This window comes from Otolemur garnettii, unplaced genomic scaffold (assembly GCF_000181295.1).
Source record: "Otolemur garnettii isolate 467f Iridium unplaced genomic scaffold, OtoGar3 scaffold00010, whole genome shotgun sequence".
Classification (NCBI taxonomy): Eukaryota; Metazoa; Chordata; class Mammalia; order Primates; family Galagidae; genus Otolemur; species Otolemur garnettii.
This window is the reverse complement of record NW_003852405.1, coordinates 2115117-2133840: the sequence shown is the minus strand read 5'-3', so window position 1 is coordinate 2133840 and position 18724 is coordinate 2115117. Positions and strand designations below refer to the sequence as shown.

At 41.0% G+C, this 18724-nt stretch overlaps 1 protein-coding gene across 3 annotated transcripts in view; it reads right to left on the bottom strand.

Moving 5' to 3' along the window:
• SORT1 (sortilin 1) overlaps window positions 1-18724 on the bottom strand; it is a 78148-nt gene that overhangs the window by 25068 nt on the left and 34356 nt on the right. For 2 of the 3 annotated variants that reach the window (XM_003784070.3, XM_023509875.1), the window contains exons 4-8: window positions 11943-12045; window positions 11257-11421; window positions 8236-8309; window positions 5757-5806; window positions 4359-4489 (exon numbers count right to left, since the gene is read on the bottom strand). In XM_003784070.3, the coding sequence (XP_003784118.1) occupies window positions 4359-4489; window positions 5757-5806; window positions 8236-8309; window positions 11257-11421; window positions 11943-12045 (523 nt within the window). The remainder of the gene's footprint in view (window positions 1-4358; window positions 4490-5756; window positions 5807-8235; window positions 8310-11256; window positions 11422-11942; window positions 12046-18724) is intronic. The other variant, XM_003784071.3, reaches the window with a different exon arrangement.

Sequence of the window (18724 nt, the reverse complement as noted above, 5' to 3'; positions counted from 1 at the left end):
AAAAAAAAAAAAAAAAAAAGTCTGAATTGTAGTTGAGTCCTTCACCTAGGGAGTGTGCCATATATGTAAGGATATACCCTCTTACACTGCACTCATTAGGTGGGAACTTAGCGAGCCCACTCCTCCCATTCTCTAATTTAATTGTGTTTTGCTCTCTTGTGGGCCTGTGGTTATTCATCTACTATTTTCAAATTAGTACTGAATACATGGGATGCTCGTTTTTCCACTCTGGAGATACGTTACTTAGGAGAATGTTCTCCAACTCCATCAGGTAAATACTAAAGATGCTAAAGTTTCCATCTTTTTATGGCTACATAGTATCCCATGGTATATACATATATACCATATTTATCAGTTCATCCATGGGTTGATGGGCACTCAGGCTCTTTCCACATCTTTGCAACTGGGAATTGAGCTGCTATAAACATTCAAGTGCAAATGACTCTTTGATAAAATGATTTTTTTCTTTGGGTAGACGCCTAGTAATGGAACTGCAGGATCAAATGGGAGGTCTAATTTGAGTTCTGTGAGGATTCTCCATACTTCCTTCCAAAAACATCGTATTAGTTTACAGTCCCACCAGCAGTGTAAAAGTGTGCCTTTCTCTTCACATCCATGCCAGCATCTGCAGCTTTGAGACTTTGTGATGGGGGCCATTCTCAATGGGGATTAGGTGATATCTCAGGGTGGTTTTGATTTGTGTTTCTCTGATGATTAGGGACGATGAGTATATTTTCAAATCTTTGTTGGCCATTCATCTGTCTTCTGTGGAAAAGGTTCTGTTCGTGTCACTTGCCCATTGACTGATGGGACTGTTTGCTTTTTCTTTGTTGATTTGCTTGAGTTCTTTGTATATTGTGGTCACTAGTTCTTTGTTGAATCCTAACATGTGAACCTCTTCTCCCATTCTGAAGAGTGTCTATTTACTTCGTTGATTGTGTCTTTAGCTGTGTAGAAGCTTTTAAACCTGGTCAGGTCTCATTTATTTATTTTTGTTGTTGCTGCTGTTGCCAATGGGGTTTTCTCCATGAATTCTTTCCCAAGGCTGATGTCATAAGAGTTTTTCCCACACTTTTTGTTGTTTTATGTCTTGGATTTAAATTTTTTTTATCCATCATGAGTTAATTTTTGTAAGTGATAAGAGATGCAGGTCAGTTTCAGTCTTTTACAGGAGGCTAACCAGTTCTTCCAGCACTACTTATTAAATAGGGATTCTTTTACCCAGTATATGCTTTGGTTTGTCCAAGATCAGATGGTGATATGAGGCTGGTTTTATCTCTAGGTTCTCACTTCTGTTCTATAGATCTATGTCTTTATTTTCATGCCAGTACCATGCTGTTTTGATCACTATAGATTTGTAGTATAACCTGAAGTCTAATAACATGATGCTTTCAAGAGTTGTTCTTATTTCACAGAATTGCATAGGCTATTCGGACATTTTTTCTGGTTCTATATGAATTATTTTTTCCAAGTTCTTCAGAGTATGATGGTGATGTTTTAATGGGAGCTGTAGTAAATCTCTAGATTGCTTTGGGTAGTATAGACATTTTAATAATAGTGATTCTTCCCAGACATGAGCATGGAATATTTACCACTTGTTAATATCTTCCTATTATTTCTTTTCTCAGGGTTTCATAGTTCTCTCTGTATAGCTTCTTCACATCCTAAGTATTTCATTTTCCTTGAAGCTACTGAGTAGAGTACTGTGATTTTGATTTGGTTCTCAGCTTAACTGTTACAGGCATATATGAAGGCTACTGATTAGTGGACACTGATTTTATATTTCAAGATGTTACTGTATTTCTTGATCACTTCCAGGGGTTTCGTGGTTGACTCTTTGGGGTTTTCTAAGTATAAGATCATTTCATCAACAAAGAGTGAAAGTTTGACCTCCTGTGTCCCCATGTATATACATACTCTTGATATCTTTCTCTTGCCTGATCTTACTGGCTAGGACTTCCAACCAGGCAATGTACTTCTTCATCTTGGTGTAGTCCTGTAAGATGGTATCCTCCCAATCTCTGATATTCTGTCTCTTTCAGTAGAGCTAAGGCTCTGATGGGACAATAATTAAGTTGGCTCTGTAGCCATTCACACACTTGTACACTTGTTCAGGTAATTCTTAAAATGATGACTGTGCATAAAAGTTTGGTCCCTTTGACACAGTCCTGGCATAATCCAAAGATTTAAATAATTAAGGGTCTAGACAATGGAGATGAAACGGATGCTTGGGAGGTCACAAGGGAAGTCAAGATGACTCCATTTTAAGGAAGTCTCTCAGTATAGTCATACTGAAGGGAACATGCAAGCACTGGAAAGGGGCCAAGAAGAGTCAGAAATTACTAGAAGGAAGCAGATCAGGGAGTATTTGGCTTATAAAAGGAGTATGTTAAGAAGGCAATTAAAACTTACTCTCTGATAAGGAGCTTAAAATAGCTACTAGACACAGTCATCCAGGGCTTGAGAATTGATCTGAGGGCTTCCTTAGGTTAAATATTCTTTAAAGTCCAATGTTGAATACATTTAAAATTTTTAACTTATACTAAGATGTCTAATTACTTTTAATCTTACTGTTATAGGTAGAAACTAGAGTTCTAAAGCACATAGTAGAATTTTAATTTTGTAGGTAGTATAGATAGGCCACAAAGAGGCTACCTGTGGAATGTGGTAGTCTGGTTTATACCAGTTTTCTACCACTGGTTACTCAATTTCCTCACCTATAAAATCAAGATAACAGTATTATGCTTGGGTTGCTGGGAGGATCATTACAAAATGTCCTGGTAGTCATCAGTGCTTACCATTTCTACTTTCCCATCTCCAGTTCTCTCTGGAGAAGCCACTCCTATCAGCCGTTAACTTCACCGCTTTAATGCAAGGTTGAGGTCACCAACAGTGTAGGCTTTGCAGGTCCCTTGGATAAATCTCAGAACTCATCTAACTCAACATCTGAATTGAATTTAACGGAGCTGATCCTGGCCTGGTCCTGCTTTCTGCCTCCCGCACTGGTTCCTCCCTCTCATCTTCTTTGCTTTTCTTGTCTTCCCAACTCTTCAGTGTTTGAGTGTTCAGGGCTTGCTTGGTCCTCCCACCCCTTCTCCACTTACTCATATGGGTTTAGGAGATGCATATACCCAAATGCTCATCTGACATTTCCATGTAAACACCTAACAAGTATCTCACATCTAAAACTGACTTCTTGATTTTGCTCCCACAATGCCCCTCCTACAGTATTGGTCGCCTCAGAATATGACAGGTACTCAGGAGAAAGTCTCTAAGGCAAAGGTTCTCAACCTTCCTAATGCTGCGACCCTTTAATACAGTTCTTCTGGGTCACGACCCACAGGTTGAGAACCGCTGCTCTAAAGGAACCCTTGATTTTGCTTATCCTGTCACAACCCACATTTAATCCATCAGCAAGTCCTATCAGCAATATGTTTAAAGATACACCCAGTCTTACCATTTCTCCCCCCTCCACTGCTAACAGCCTGGCCAAGCTACCACCTCTTTTTCTTGGACCACTGTGAGAGTCCCCAGCTGCTCTCATTGCTTCCATGTGTGTTTCTGGAAGGCTATTCTGTGCACATCTATTCTGTCAAAACAGAAGCCAAATCCCATCATTCCCCTGCTCACAACCTCACAGCTCCCCAACACATGAAGAGTAAAAGCCAAAGTCCTAATTGTGACCTAGAAAGGCCCAAAGAGGTCTGGCTGCTGACTTCCCCCTGGCCTCACTTCTGACCATTCTTGTTTGTGTTCCCGCCATGTTAACCACCCCCCCTCCTTTTCTTCAATGGGCTGAGCCTACTCCATCCTGAAGCTCTCCATGCTTGCTGTATCCTCACCCTCCTCCCTCCTATACTGGTCTCAGAGAGCACACTCAAACCACCCCAACCAAAATGCCACTGCTCTGATTCCTGCCACTTTCCACTTCCTTCCTCTTTAGATTTCTTCACAGCTTTAATTATTATTTATTATTTCCCTCCTTGAATATAAGCTCTGAGAGAGGGAATGTATCTGTTTTGTTCACAGCTATGTTCCTATACCCCGAATAGTTACCTATTTAAATTTTTATTATTGAAAAATGAGCACAAGCACATTGCCTTTTTCAGATGTCCACATTTGAGTAAAGTCCAAACACTGAGTCAACATATCCCATAAAAGATATAGGAAGTGCAGAATGGTCCGTCACAGTCAATCGGCCTCTGCAGAAAGAATCACACCCTCAATCCTTATAGTGATATTAAATTTTGCAAGAGACAAGAAACTCTGTCAGTACTCGGTAGTAAAAGGGACCTATATAAGACATATACATGTATTCACAGAAATACACGGCTCCAAAAGAAGAGGTAAATATCTACCTTATCAGCCATCACAGAGGCAAAAAGGAAACGTCCCCCAAGACCAAATGAGTAGATTTTCACACCAATAGTTTTGAAGCTTTTTCCCAAGTCTGAAGTTCTCCGTAATTCCAGAGCCCCAAGGTCAGCTTCTTAAACAAGACAAAATATTAATTAAAACTCCACTTACTCATGAGCCTAGTTCAAAACAGCTGCTTAACAATTGTTCTTAATTTTATAGCTAAAGCATTTTTAATCCTATGCATGTTGATAAAATGATAATATAAATGTGATATAGCATTAGTTATAGGGAATTCACAGTTGAGTTTTTATACTGTGAAGTTTTCTTTTCTTTTTTTTTTTTTTTTCTGAGATAGAGTCTTACTCAGTCACCCAGGGTAGTGTGTCATGGTGTCACAGCAACCTCAAACTCTTGGGCTCCAGTAATCCTCTTGTGCTCAGCCTCCAGCATAGTTGGGACTACGGGTGTTCACCATAATGCCTGGCTAGTTTTTCTATTTTTAGTTGAGACAGGGTCTTGCTTTGCTCAAGCTGGTCTTGAACTCCTGAGCTCAAGCAATCCACCTGTTTTGGTCTCCCAGAGTGCTAGGATTATAGGTGTGAGCCACTGTACCCAGGCTTCATGCTGTGGAGTTTTATGTTGGACGGAAAGACAGAGTTTACTTAATTCTAGTACAGGTGCATAAAAGTATCATAGGTACAACATCCTGCCTTACTTTCTTCATGGCACAGTTCAAAATTATTTCTTCTTTTTCTTTTATTTTAGAGACAGGGTCTTACTTTGTTGCCCAGGCTGGATTTGAACTACTGGACTCAAGCAATCTTCCTGCCTCAGCCTCCTGAATAGCTGGCATTCTAGGCATGTGTCACTGCATCTGGCTCTCATTCTAAGTTGTCTTATTTGAGTTCTGGTTTTCTTGTTTATCATCCAATACCCCTAATCTGAATTTTCTCTCCATCTTTAGAACAGTGTTTAGCATAGAAGCAGGTGCTCAAATATTTGCCAAATGAATTAATGAAAGATTTTGCTTTTTGCTTTGAAACTGTACCACAGATTGGAAATCCAATGGCTTCTGCCAATAAAAACATAACCCATGCTTTCTTACAGAAATCACTATGCATTCTAATTTGCCATTATTTGTAGCCTAATATTTTCATATAAATACACTGCTAAAATTAAGAATATTGCCTCTGTGTATAGCATACCTTTTATTTGTGTACAGTGCAATAATTTGGTTGTCCTTCCAAGATTTTAAAAATCATTACTGACTTTATTTAGCTATTAAAATTTCAAGAGAATGAAAGGATCTTTTATGTTTCTACTTCACTTCACACAACATAGAACATTGTACCATAATGGCCAGCAGGACATTCTTTTCTGAAACTAAATATACTTACTGCAAGAGCCATTCACATAGGTGGTAAAAAAGATGGTGTTTTCTGATCCCCTACAACGAGGCAAAAACAGGGAAAAGAAAAAGTTTAACACTGCTAATGGATTGTGTCAATGTTTGTCACAAAGCTCTTGGCAAGTCTAATGAGCTCCATCCACAGGCAGTGCACAATGCAGCCTTTGCGGGTGCTGTGCTCTGGTCCTTCCACAGCCCGGTCAGTCCAGCTCCCCATAGCCTGGCCCCGTGCATGTTCCCACTACTTCTTTATGTGAACTCTTCCCGCCAGTCACACTGGTCTACTCACTTTCCAGATTTGCCCCTCATATTTGCTCAGACTGTTTACTCCCTTAAATGCTCTTCTCTCATGTAACCAAATCTTATGCTCCAGCTTAAAATCTAGGTCTTCCACAAAGCTGTCCCTCCAGCTGGAAGGCTTCTTTGCTGGAAAGTTCTAGAGCAGTGGTTCTTAACTGGGCAATTCTGCCTCCCAGGGGACATGTGACATTGAAGACAATTTTGGTTGTCACAACTGGAGCAAGGGGGGCAAGGGTTGTTACTAGCATCAAATAGGTACAGGCCAGGGATGCTTCCAGGCACCCTGCAGTGCACAGGATGGCCTCCCACAAGAAAGAATTACCTGACCCCACATGTCGTTAGAGCTGATATTGAGAAACCCTGTTCCAGAGCACTGTGCCGTTGTACACAGCACTTAGCACTTGCTTCTCTCCTATTTTTAATTTTAATCACATAGTTTGTGCCTTATCCCTCCTACTATCCTAACTGGCTTCTCAAGGCAGGTACTAAGTTTTGGGCTTTATTGTTTCCCCTCAGAATCTAGTTCAATGTTTTATATAAGCTAAATAATTTAGTTCTTTCATCTCAAATAGACAACTAGGTCAGTGGCTGAATTATTTAAAATGCAACTTGGAAAGGGAGTTTGCAGGGAGCTAGATTCAGATTCTGATGGTCCTTATAGATTACTACCAGCAAAAGCTGCAGGGTTTCAGCATGTTCTTTCAGGAATTAAGATTAGAAACGGTTATCAGCAGTCAAGCAAAAAAACATTACTGAAGTAAAACACTCTACATAGGATATAAAAGGAAATATCATTTTAAAATAATTTTTCAGCTTTAAAGATAAATTTTAATGATCAAAATTACTATAATCTTACTTAAACATGCCCTACATATTTTAGGGCCATCAGGAGTAAAACAATTTGTTAATAACTTTGTCCCCTTAAAAATCCCTTTCTGATTAAGACCATATAAGGTACAAATACAATTCATAAAACGAAAGCAAATGTGGCATGTTGCACTGGTGCTGTGAAAACCTCATTACCTCATTACATGAGCATTTCTGGAAAAGGCCCATTTTATTTAAGCAACACATTTAATATTTTAATTAATTTTGGTAGACATGTTTCAAATCTGTATCCTACACTTTCCTGATTCCCTAAGTAGAGTACATTTTAAACTCTTTCTCGGTATTATGAGTCCTCATCATGAACATCAACCGTATCAAACTATAATAAAGCGTTCCCATTAGAAGTCACTGAAGTGTGTGTACTTTCTTAGTCTAGCACTAAATGATTTCACACTGTTACACTCTCTAAGTTTCTGTCTACAGGGCGGCCTCCTTCCAGCTCTCAGGCTGTAATTCTAATGCTGTCACATGCTTACTGCTAGTAGCTACATATCCCAACCTGGAAGCAATCTGCTACAAACTGGGAAATCAGATTAAATTTGTTGAAATTAGTCAAATAGAAAGAAGAAAGAAGCTCTAAACAAGGGTCTGAGCCTAACCAAATTTTGGAGGCATGAAGGCTCTTAATTCTCCCACATTTCCCAAATAAATCTCCTTGCACAGATGGAAAAAACTAAAGCCCAGAGAAGTTAAGCCACTGACTAGCAGCAGAGTGAGGTTGGAACAAAGGTGACGTGACTCCTGAGGAAGCGCTCCCTCCACTGCACCTTTAAGAAGGCACCTGGTGGGGCCGGGGCATCCCACCGAGAGAAGTGAATGCATTTTGGTGCACAGACAGTGTGACTCTGGGAGTCTGGAAGCTCTTTCAGCTTTCTTCCTGGTTCCATGTTCTATCTAACTGAAATGGATCTCTAGACAAGGGAATATAAATCTGGGCACAGAAAAGTCTTTAAATTCCCAAATTAAAGCTGTATTTTATTATATTCCAACTGATGTCACCATTCATGGAAAATAAACCTTTTGCAGGCAGCAGCTACTCAGTTGCATGCCTTGTTTTATACGTTATATTCCAACATTTAGTGAGACTAAGTCTTCTTTTCCAGCAGCATTAGAAGCTCCTCCAAGTCAAGGTCTGTGTCATACCCCTCTCTGGTATCCCTTACGGCACCCTGAAGAGTACTTGGCACATAGTAAGTGCTCAGTATTTATTCACATGATTTTTGGCAGCACTATCAGGAAAGGTTTAGGGCTCTGCACAGATGGAGTCTTCTGTTACTCACCATTTGGCCAAACATACTGCTTTGTGGATTTCTTCCCATTTTCCCCCAAAATTCTTGGACACCCACAGGCCATTCTGAAAGATTATAAATGACTTATCAAAATTCCAGCTTTATCCTGTGCAGCTGCTTGTATGACCTTTAATAATTCCTATCCAATCATTCAGGACAGTAAAACACACACTGAAGTTCCATCAGAACTGCCTGAGCTCTATAAACACACACACGGTTTATCTAAGGCCCTTTGGGTCTTGGAATTTCAGAATAACAAATGCATATGAAGTGCCTACTATGTGCCAGGCGCTGTACCAGATGTTGCACTGGGGATACAAAGATGAATAAGACACACTCCCTTCTCTCTAGGAGGTCACAGTTAACAAAGGACATAGATAAGAAGGAAGTTTCACACAATGCAGTGTTATGGAAACACAGTCTAGTGCAGAAATGGGGACAAGAGGGCCACTGCATCACAGACAGTTTTCCTGAAGAGGACAGCTGTACTGAGGTTTAACTGATGAGCAGCATGACCAAAATAAGGTGAGCAGGGAGATGAGATGTCACTGCACGCAGACAGACTGGTGCTAGCAAAGGCAGGGGTAAGAAAGCACCGCAGTGTGTGCGGGGAGCTAAAGCCACTGGACATTGATGGAGCACAAATTCCAAGGTGAGCAAATGAGGAGGAAAAGCCAGGGATAGATGCGAGGGCAAGCTCATTGAGAGCCCTCCTTCTATGTCATGTTGAGGAGTCTGGGTTTTATTGTCCATCAGGGACTCTGAGGAGCAAGGTATTCTAAGCAGGAGAATGGCCTAGTCACTTTCACCTTTTTAGGTAGAATACTTGGATGAGAATGGGTTCTGAGGTCCTGAAGCCGTTCATGAGAAATAGGTCCTCCAAGAATTTAGAAGCCAGAATAGTAGAACTGGATGACTTTTCCCGTAGGGCAGAATGGGAGGAGGGATGGTTGCGTGTGTATATGTTTAAGTCAGTCCCTCTGGATTTCTGGTTGGGGTATAGGATGCATTGTGGTACCATTAACTAGTATAAAGATTAAGGGAAGAAGAGCATGCCTGAGAGAAGAGCAGGCAAATAGCTTAATTTTAGACTGACTTGAGGTGTTCCTGAGATATCCAGCTAGAGATACCCAGGGGGCAACAGGATAGTAATCTGACACCCTAGGAAAAAGCCAGATAGAGATAAGGATTGGAGAATCTTACATATTATAAGTTATAAGTGGTGGTTATACAGTAAGAGTGGAAGAGATTGCCCAGAGTGAAATGGACAGTAGGCATTTAAGGGTAGGGTGAAAAGAGTTTAACAAAGAGGCCAAGAAGGAATGGCCAGAAAAGTAGAAGAACCAAAGAGAATGAAGTTACAGGAGCCAAGCACATGGAGGTTCCCAAAGGAGGGACTGGCCAATATTTGGAAATGTAGCAGAAATTTAAAAAGGTAACAACTGACAATGTCAATTATACTGACAAAAGAGCTTCCTGAGCTCAGCTTTAGGGAGCTGGGACAGAGATGTCCTGGTACAGCTGGAGTTAACTGGGGATGATCCAGGCAGAATTTATCTTCAGTGTCCCCACCCTCGATCACCATTCTCCTTCAACTTTTCCTTCTCTGGTCATATTCCCCTCCCAGCATTTCTAGTTTTCCCGATTCTACTTATAAAGCCAAGAAAGGGTCTGATATCACTTATGTGCACATTAGTACACATCGTGTATCTTCCCATCCCTATTATTTGTACTTCAAAGTTACCCTTAATTGGAAAAAATTTCAGGTATAAAAGCAGAATGTACCTGTCTCAGGATTCCTGAGAACAGCCCTGTTTTAATAACCTCACGATACTCAGTAATGGAGATGATGTGGCAGAAGAGATTTGTGGCCCTGCCTACCCCTGTGGAGGTCTCTCTGCTCCCTCACAGGGCCTTCAGCTTAAGCTGCTGGAGGTCAATTTCCAGGAACTGCTGTTTTGAGATCAGAAGCCTACCCCTAGCAAGTTAGTTTCCTTCCTCTGGCCCCACTGAACATAGATCTGACCCTCCTGGAGCCCCCCACCCAGCCCCGTCTCTGCTCAGGGGCCTCCTCACAGAAGGCGCAGACCCACACTTCTCTTTTAGGGCCCTTTCCCCTTTCTCTGCTAACCCCGTGCTCAGCCTGACTGGTCCACAGCTGACAATCTTGCTTCTGTCCCCAGTCAGTCAGTACAGTAACTTTAGCATGAATACTCAGTTGGGGAGCTTGTTAAAAATATTAGCCACTCTGCAACCAAAAGCCATTGATATAGTCTATCTTGGGTGGGGCCTTGGGATGTGCATCTTAAACTAGTTCCTCAGGTGCCTCTGATACCACACTCGGCTGCCCACACTCTAAGATGAGAGAGAGCCATATAAACATCAAAGAATAATTAGACTAGTAGTCTAGCAACTCAGCCATTTGGGGTCCTTAAAATCCACAATAAAGCAGACTGGTCCTCCAGGAAATGAAAAGCTCGATGTACTCCTCAGGGGACTCTCAGAAGAGAGGTGGGAGGGTTAGGGATAGACACTGGTTTCTATAGGTGGGGGTGCAGGGATTGGAAACTTTGGGTATTAATACATGAGTGTCAAAGACAGAAATCAATATGCTTTATAAATTGGGAAACTAACAAAAAGAAAAATTATAAAGATGTGGTTTGGCTTTAGGAAAGGAACAATAAAGATATTAGGAATTTGACAACTGATGCTCGTCCTCTGCGGCACAAAAATGATGACATTAAACTGTTTTCTAGTTCATTACTCCAAAAGCACATAATAGTCACTTAAATTATGACAACTAGACATTACACTTACCTGGAGTAGATAGCATATGGAAACTGTGTCCTTTACTAACTAGGGGGAAAAAGGCAAAAATACATACTCCATGGCATAAAGGAGACACTAGAAAGAAGTCCAACATGTAAGAATTACCAGCAGGGCCCTTCTAAGATGATATATTTTTGAGACTGTAGAATACAAAGGTAAGGCGAGTTCCTCAACTGGACTTACTTCAGTGCTGAGGGCTAAAAGATAATCAGAATTCTGAGGGCTATACATCATCTGTGTGAGAAGATGAAAAGGGAGGTCTGTCTGAACAAAGTTCTTTGCAAAATCTGATGATCTGAAGATTCTTCCTCCGCGACTTCCTCCAGACACCTCTGCGGTTAATATCACCTGATCAGGAAGAGGAGACATCAGATTTAAGATAATACCATAAACACACAGGAAGGTCTTGCACCATTTTCACCAGACATTAGCTAAGAACATTTTAGTCCCCAAAGTAAAAAGAATTATAAAAACAGATTAATTGCTTCACTCCACTCCTCTACTCTTATTCTGTTAAAAAACAACATCCTGAATTGAGCCACTGCATCATCCCTGTGAGTCTGAGCCTGGTCAGTTTGAGATTAGTTAGTTTCTCAAAATACTAAAATGCTGTTTTAGGGACATTGTTAATGCTAAACAACTGTCTCATAATTATGAAGGGTTTTGCTGCATCTTGGGCAGGGGCCAAAAAAAGAAATCTGCATGCTGAATTCCATTCTGAAGTAAGATCAGTATTTATGTTTAATTTTTAAATATAACAACAGGAAATTAAAATACACTACCATGTACCACTGGATCATTCCAATACTAATATCTGACAGCCCTGTCTGCTGTATCAAGTACAAAATGTATGCAAAAATGAGTCTCACCTTTCCTGAGTTCTCAGGACCAATAGCCATGCCAAATTCAGTTCGAATGAAGGTGTTATTGATGAGATTTGTAATATCCTTAAAGTTCTTTCCATAATCCTCACTAAAGAAAAAAAAGGCAAATTTAGAGTGCAGGGGTCATGGATATTGTTGGGTTCCTATTTGGCTTTCCTTCCCTCTTTTCCACCAGCCAGGGGGCCTTATTAGTCTGATGGAACCCCCCCACCCCCACCAATGATAGTCGAGAATAGGGAAGTGACCCGCATTGAGCCAGAGAGACAAAAGAAAGAAATTTGGGGCTTCTAGAAAGCATATTTCTTCACACTTAAGGTAGCCCCTTTATGAAATGGTCTGTCTTCCTTTAGGCCATTGGTTCTCAATCAGGGTGTTTTTCTCCTCCAGGGAACATTTGGTAATGTCTGGAAATTTTTTTTGGGGGGGGCCGGGGAGACAGAGTCTTACTCTGGAGCCCTGACCAGAGTGCCATGGCATTATAGTTCATAGCAACATCAAGTTCTTGGGCTCAAGTGATCCCCTTGCCTCAGTTTTTCTATTTTTAGTAGAGATAGGGTCTTGCTCTTGCTCAGGCTGGTCTGGAACTCAGACCAGGTCCACCCACCTCGGCCTCCCAGAATGCTAAGATTACAGGTGTGAGCCACCACACCCAACCAAAAACATTTGAAGAGAAGGGGTTTTGCTCTGTCACCCAGGCTAGAGTGCAGTGGCACAATCATAGTTCACTGAAGCCCAAAACTCCTAGGCTCAAACAATCCTTTTGCCTTCACCTTCTGAGTCCGAGTAGCTGAGACCACAGGTGTGAGCCACGACACCTGATCTGGAGACATTTTTTATTATCACAATTCAGGGCTGAGATGCTACTGGTATCAAGTGTGTAGTGGCCAGTACCAAGTATCCTACAATGCACAAGAATGTCCCACAATAACGAAGAATTATCTTGAGCCAAATGTTAATAGTACCTAGGTTGAGAAATGTAGTTCTAGAAATGTTGACAATGTAGTACGTGAATACAAAGCAAAACTTGCTATCATCATTTTGTCACAATGAGAGGACAGCTAAGGTAATACTAAAATTTGTTGAGAAGCAGAGCCCATGATGCTGAACTAAACTGACCCTAAAGTCTGTCCTTATTCTGTATTTAGTTATGTGAGTCAATAATTCCCTTATTACTCAAACGAGTTTAAGTTGGGATCTCTGTAAAATGCAGTCAAAGCCTCGTAGCTAATCTATTAATCCACAGTACTTATGATAATGCTATGTATTACTCGGTAGGGGTCCTGAAGTACTTCCTCCTAGAGGTTGCCACCCCTACGCACAAGTCTCTAATTCATGCAATACATACAATATTTCTAGGAAAACCAAACTTAATCTTAATTCTTGGGCTTTTAAAGCTTTCCTCAAAAGTTCACTCCAAAAATACCTTTTAGAGATATTTGAATCCATGTATAGATTTTCGAAAATAAAGAGGAAAAAATCAGTATCTAACTCCAACAGGTTTAATACTATGTACCGCTCTCTTAAAACACAATACAGAATGCTAAATCTTAATATTCATGAAATGTAAGTATTTATTAGTAAAGACCACCATGCACTGCCATATCTGTATTGCCTACAGATAACTGTAATCTGCAATGGTCTTTACTGATAGAATACAACCATGTGCCTCATTACAATGACATGTCTGTCACCAATAGATGGCATATACAATGGTGGTCCCCTAAGATTGTAATACCGTAGATTTACTATGCTTTTTCATTGTGTAGATACACAAATATTTACCATTGAGTCTCAAGTGCTTACAGTATTCAGTGGAATACATGTAGACAGGTGTGTAGCCTAGAAGCAACAGGCTATATGCAGGCCACCTAGATGTGGGCTATACCATCCAGGTTAGTGTAAGTGCACTCTATGATAACTACACAATGACAAAACTGCCAAATGTCACGTTTCTCAGAACACATCCCTGTTGCTAAGTGACACATGACTACACATGACTTAAAATGATGTTCAGGTTTAGGCAGCAGCTTCAACAGGTAAAGAATCCCAGAACCACAGAGCATGAGAGATGCAAGGATCTGAGGAGAATATCAATGAAAACTACAGAGCAATTAGTTGTCATAATCCTTAGCCCCAAACTGGAGACAACTTTTAATCATTTGTGAGGTGTATTCCCTCAAAGACTAGGGTCTTATTCCCTCTTAATCTTGCCGGGGCTGTGACCTGGCAGTAGAGATCACGTAAATGGAAGCTGGACAGGAGGGACGTAAGCACGCGTGTACAGGTCTCCGATAATACTCTAAAGCAAACTACGTGCGTCTTTAAGTTGTTCAGATGACTCTTCTCCTTCCCTAGTGCGCGCGCACACACACACACACACACAGAGAAAAACCCTAGATAAATGAAATAGAGATTGGGCACCATGCAACAGATTCCTCTATCACCCTTTCTTTGGCTCTGAAGTAGGTCAGTGCTTATCTTCCTGGCAACCGGCCAAGAGATGTACATAAACAATTCCTAGCTCTACAGTGCGCATGTCACCAACAGCCCAGAAAACCTTCCAAAGGGGTCACAGAATCTTGACTATCACTAGTTTAAAAATCTCCCCTCCAGGGTGGCGCCTGTGGCTCAAGGAGTAGGGCGCCGGCCCCATATATGGGGGGTGGTAGGTTCAAGCCCGTCCCAGCCAAAACTGGAAAAAAAAAATCTCCCCTCCTTCATGACAGACATCCCCAGGGAACCTCTACAAGTCTGTTGGGAAACCCGCTTGCTTTTTAAGAACTTGGCACAGTGGGTGGCACCTGTGTCTCAGTCAGTAGGGTGCCAGCCCCATATACCGAGGGTGCCAAACTGCAACAAAAAGCCAGCCATGCATTGTGGCAGGTGCCTATAGTCCCAGCTACTCGAGAGGCTGAGGCAAGAGAATCGCATAAGCCCAGGAGTTGGAAGCTGCTGTGAGCTGTGACATTACAGCACTCTACCGAGGGCAATAAAGTGAGACTCTGTCTCTAAACAAACAAACAAAAAACCCAAGAACTTGGCACAACAAACATGTCCCTGCATTTCAGAAAGAGAAACCAACATGAAGGAAACAAAAAATCACCTGCTACAACACTCTGGCACTTGAGCTGGTTAAACAAATGAAGAGAATAAAATAAACTGCTGGCAACTTGGTAGGATTTAAGTAGGGTTCTGTCAAAGACACTCGGGCCCAGAGATATATTTTAACATAACAATTTATTTAAACATACCTTTATTTTCTATCACATATGTATCAGCAGATAACACACACCATGAAGAGGAAATCAATGAAACATCTTGAAATATAAATCTATTTTTCAAATTCCACATGACAATTAACAGAGTTACGAACAGGAGACAAATGATTAGTAAACCATTAAAACCATATGCTTTAGAAACAAGTCTTTTTAATAACAACTCTACACACCAACCCTACTATCCATTCTTTTTGGTTACCAAAAATAGATATCACTTTTACAGGTATTCATAGGGTAGATATGCATAAGAATATACATAGTATGTTAATAACTCAAGAAAATAATGCAAAAAAATAAGTATATTTGGACTAGAGCTTGTCTTAGTCCATTTGAGCTGGTGTAATGGAGTATCACAAACTGCGTAGCTTATAACACCAGAAATTTATTTCTTATCATTCTTTCTTATCATTCTAGAGTCTGAGAAGTCCAAGGTCAAGGTGCCATCAGATTGGATGTCTGGTGAGGGTGTGATTCCTAGATCATGGACTGCCATCTTGTCACTGTAACCTCACATGGCAAAAGGGGCCAAGGGTGATCTCAGGGGTCTCTTTTATAAGAGCACTAATCCCATTTATGGGGATTCTGCTCTCATGACTTGATCACCTACAATGACCCTACCATCTAATACCCTCATATTGGGGGTTAGGATTTCAGCTTATGAACTTGTGGGGGACACAAACATTCAGCCTATAACATTCTTCAAATTCATGTCCTTCTCACATGCAAAATACATTAGTTATATCCCAACTGCTTCAAAAGTCTTAACTCATTCCTGCCATCAGCTTTAAAGTCTCAAATCCCAAGTGTCATCTAAGTATCATCTAAATCAGATACAGGTCAGACTCAAGGTACAATTCATCCTGAAGCAAAGTGCTGTCCACCTATGTACTTGTAAAAGCAAACAACTTATGTGCTTCTAAAATACAATGGTGGGACAGGGACAGCATAGCCATTTCCATTCCAAAAATGAGAAACAGGAAAGAAGAGAGAGGATCCCAAGTAATCACAAACTATAAGGCAAACTCCATGAGGTGGTAAGACTTCAGAATGATCGATACTCTGGATCAATACTCTGTCCTCCCGGCCCACCGCGTGGGGTTCTTCCTTCCAGACCTACTGAGGTGGTGGTCTTGCCCTGCAGCTTTGCCAGGCAGGAGTAGGGCCCCCAAGGTTCTGGTAGGCCCTGCACCAACTGAGTTAAGTAGAGGCCATTTGGCCCACTGAAAACAAGGTGATGGTCCCTCCTTTTGAGGAGGCATTCTTGATGATCCTTGAGTTGCCTTCAGGATCATTCTTCCCTTCTTTTGAAGAATAACACACGTTTGCAGTTAAATAGCTTTATGGTCCTACTCTGTCAAATCCAAGTAGTCTTCCCTCATGCCCGCCCTTCAGTTCAAATCGGCAGTTCTCCTAATGGGGTAGCTGATTAAGTCTAAAGTTCATATCCATACTAATCTCCTTATCAAATGGTCACTTGGCTACATCCTTAGTATTATAATTTTTTAAATATGAACAGATTAAGAATTTTAAGAATCTTTTAAGTTCTGCTTTCTTTTTGCTGAACAATTCTGTAGTTAAGCCATTTCTTTCTTCTCAGATTTTACTATCAGCAGTCAGGAGGAGCCAGGCTGCATCTTCAACACTCAGCGTAGAAACTGCATCAACTAAATATCCAATGTTGTTGCTCGCTAGTTCTACCAGCCACAAAACACTAGAACATGGACCCAATTCAGTTAAGTTCTCTGCCAGTTTATAACAAGAATTATCTTTTCTCCATTGTCCAAGAACACATCTCTAGGCTTAGCGCCCATAGTTCAGTGGTTATGGCTCCAACTACATATACCAGGGCTGGTGGGTTTGAGCCCAGCCTGGGCCAGCTAAACATCAATAACAACTACAATAAAAAAGTAGCCAGGCCTGTGGTGGGCACCTGTAGCCCCAGCTACTTGGGAGGCTGAGGCAAGAGAATCACTTAAGCCCAAGAGTTTGAGGGTGCTGTGAGTTGTGATGCCACAGCACTCTACTGAGGGCAACATAGTGAGACTCTATCTAAAGAAAAAAAAAGCATGTTTCCCATTTGTGTCTAAAACATCATAATGGCCTTGATAATCCATATTTTTCCTAACATTCTGCCATGAATTATGTAGGTGTTCTCTAAGAAGTTTTCTCCACCACTCTCTTCTTTTGTGGGCCCTCACTAGAATCACCTTTAAAATTGCTTTAACAGTAATCTAGGCCTTTTCCAGCATATGCCTCAAAACTCTTTCTGTCCCTACCCATTCTCTATTTCTTTGGTTCACTCTGGCATGATTAAGTCACGATAAATTGCAACATAAAAGCAATAAGGATGATGGCAAACTCTAAAAAATAATTATGGTTTTATAGTTTTTACTAATTTGAAAGCTTACATAGTAATTGTCATTACTTGTGGATTCTGTATTTGCAAAATTTGCTGATTAAAGTCATCTGTAACCCCCAAATCAATATTCAAGGTTCTTTCACAGTCCTGTGCAAACATTCACAGGGAAACAAGACCCTTGAGTTACCCAGTGCATACATTCTCAGCTGAGGTCAAACAAGTGATACTGTGCCTTCCTGTTTTAGCTCTTTTTGTTGTGGTTGTTGTTGAGACAGAGTCTCACTATGTCACCTTTGGTAGAGTGCTGTGGTGTCACAGCTCTCAGCAACCTCAAACTCTTGGGCTTAAGAGATTCTCTTGCCTCAGCCTCCCAAGCAGCTGGGACTACAGGTGCCTGCCACAGTGCCTGGCTATTTTTTATTGCAGTTGTCACTGTTGTTCTTTTAGCTGGCCCGGGCCAGGTTCAAACCCACCACCCTTGGTGGATGTAGCTGGTGCTGTAACCACTGTGCTACAAGCACTAAGCCCCTGTTTCAACTTTTACACTATAAAGAGGTAGCCTTTTTTTTTTTTTTTTAACATACTTGTGCTTTTTGATGGTGATTTTGCTGTTTAAATGGCCTCCAAGTGTAGTGTTGATGTGTTGTTTGGTATTCCTAAACACAAGAAGACTTTGATGTCCTGCGTGGAGGAATAAGGTATGTGTTAAACAGGCTTCTTTTGGGTGAGAGTTGTAATGCTGTTCGCCACAAGTTCAATCAACAATACATATTAAACAAGGGGGTCTTTAAATGGAAACACACATAAGATGAAGTTACGTGCTGTGATCAAAGGTTTATAGAAAGCTAACCCTGTATTTCTCCTAGGAGCAAGGGTTCAGTATTCACTAATTCAGTGTTCATGGCAACTTTGTAGAACCTAACTACTGTGAATAATGAGATTTCCAGTTAAAAGATCAATAGAGAGAATGTAGGTTATTAAGATGTGCCAAAATAATCATATACCAGAAACAACTGGTAGAATTTTTTCTTCTTTTTTTGAGACAGAGCCTCAAGCTATCCCCCTGGATAGAGTGCTGTGGCATCACAGCTCACAGCAACCTCCAACTCCTGGGCTCAAGCGAGTCTCCT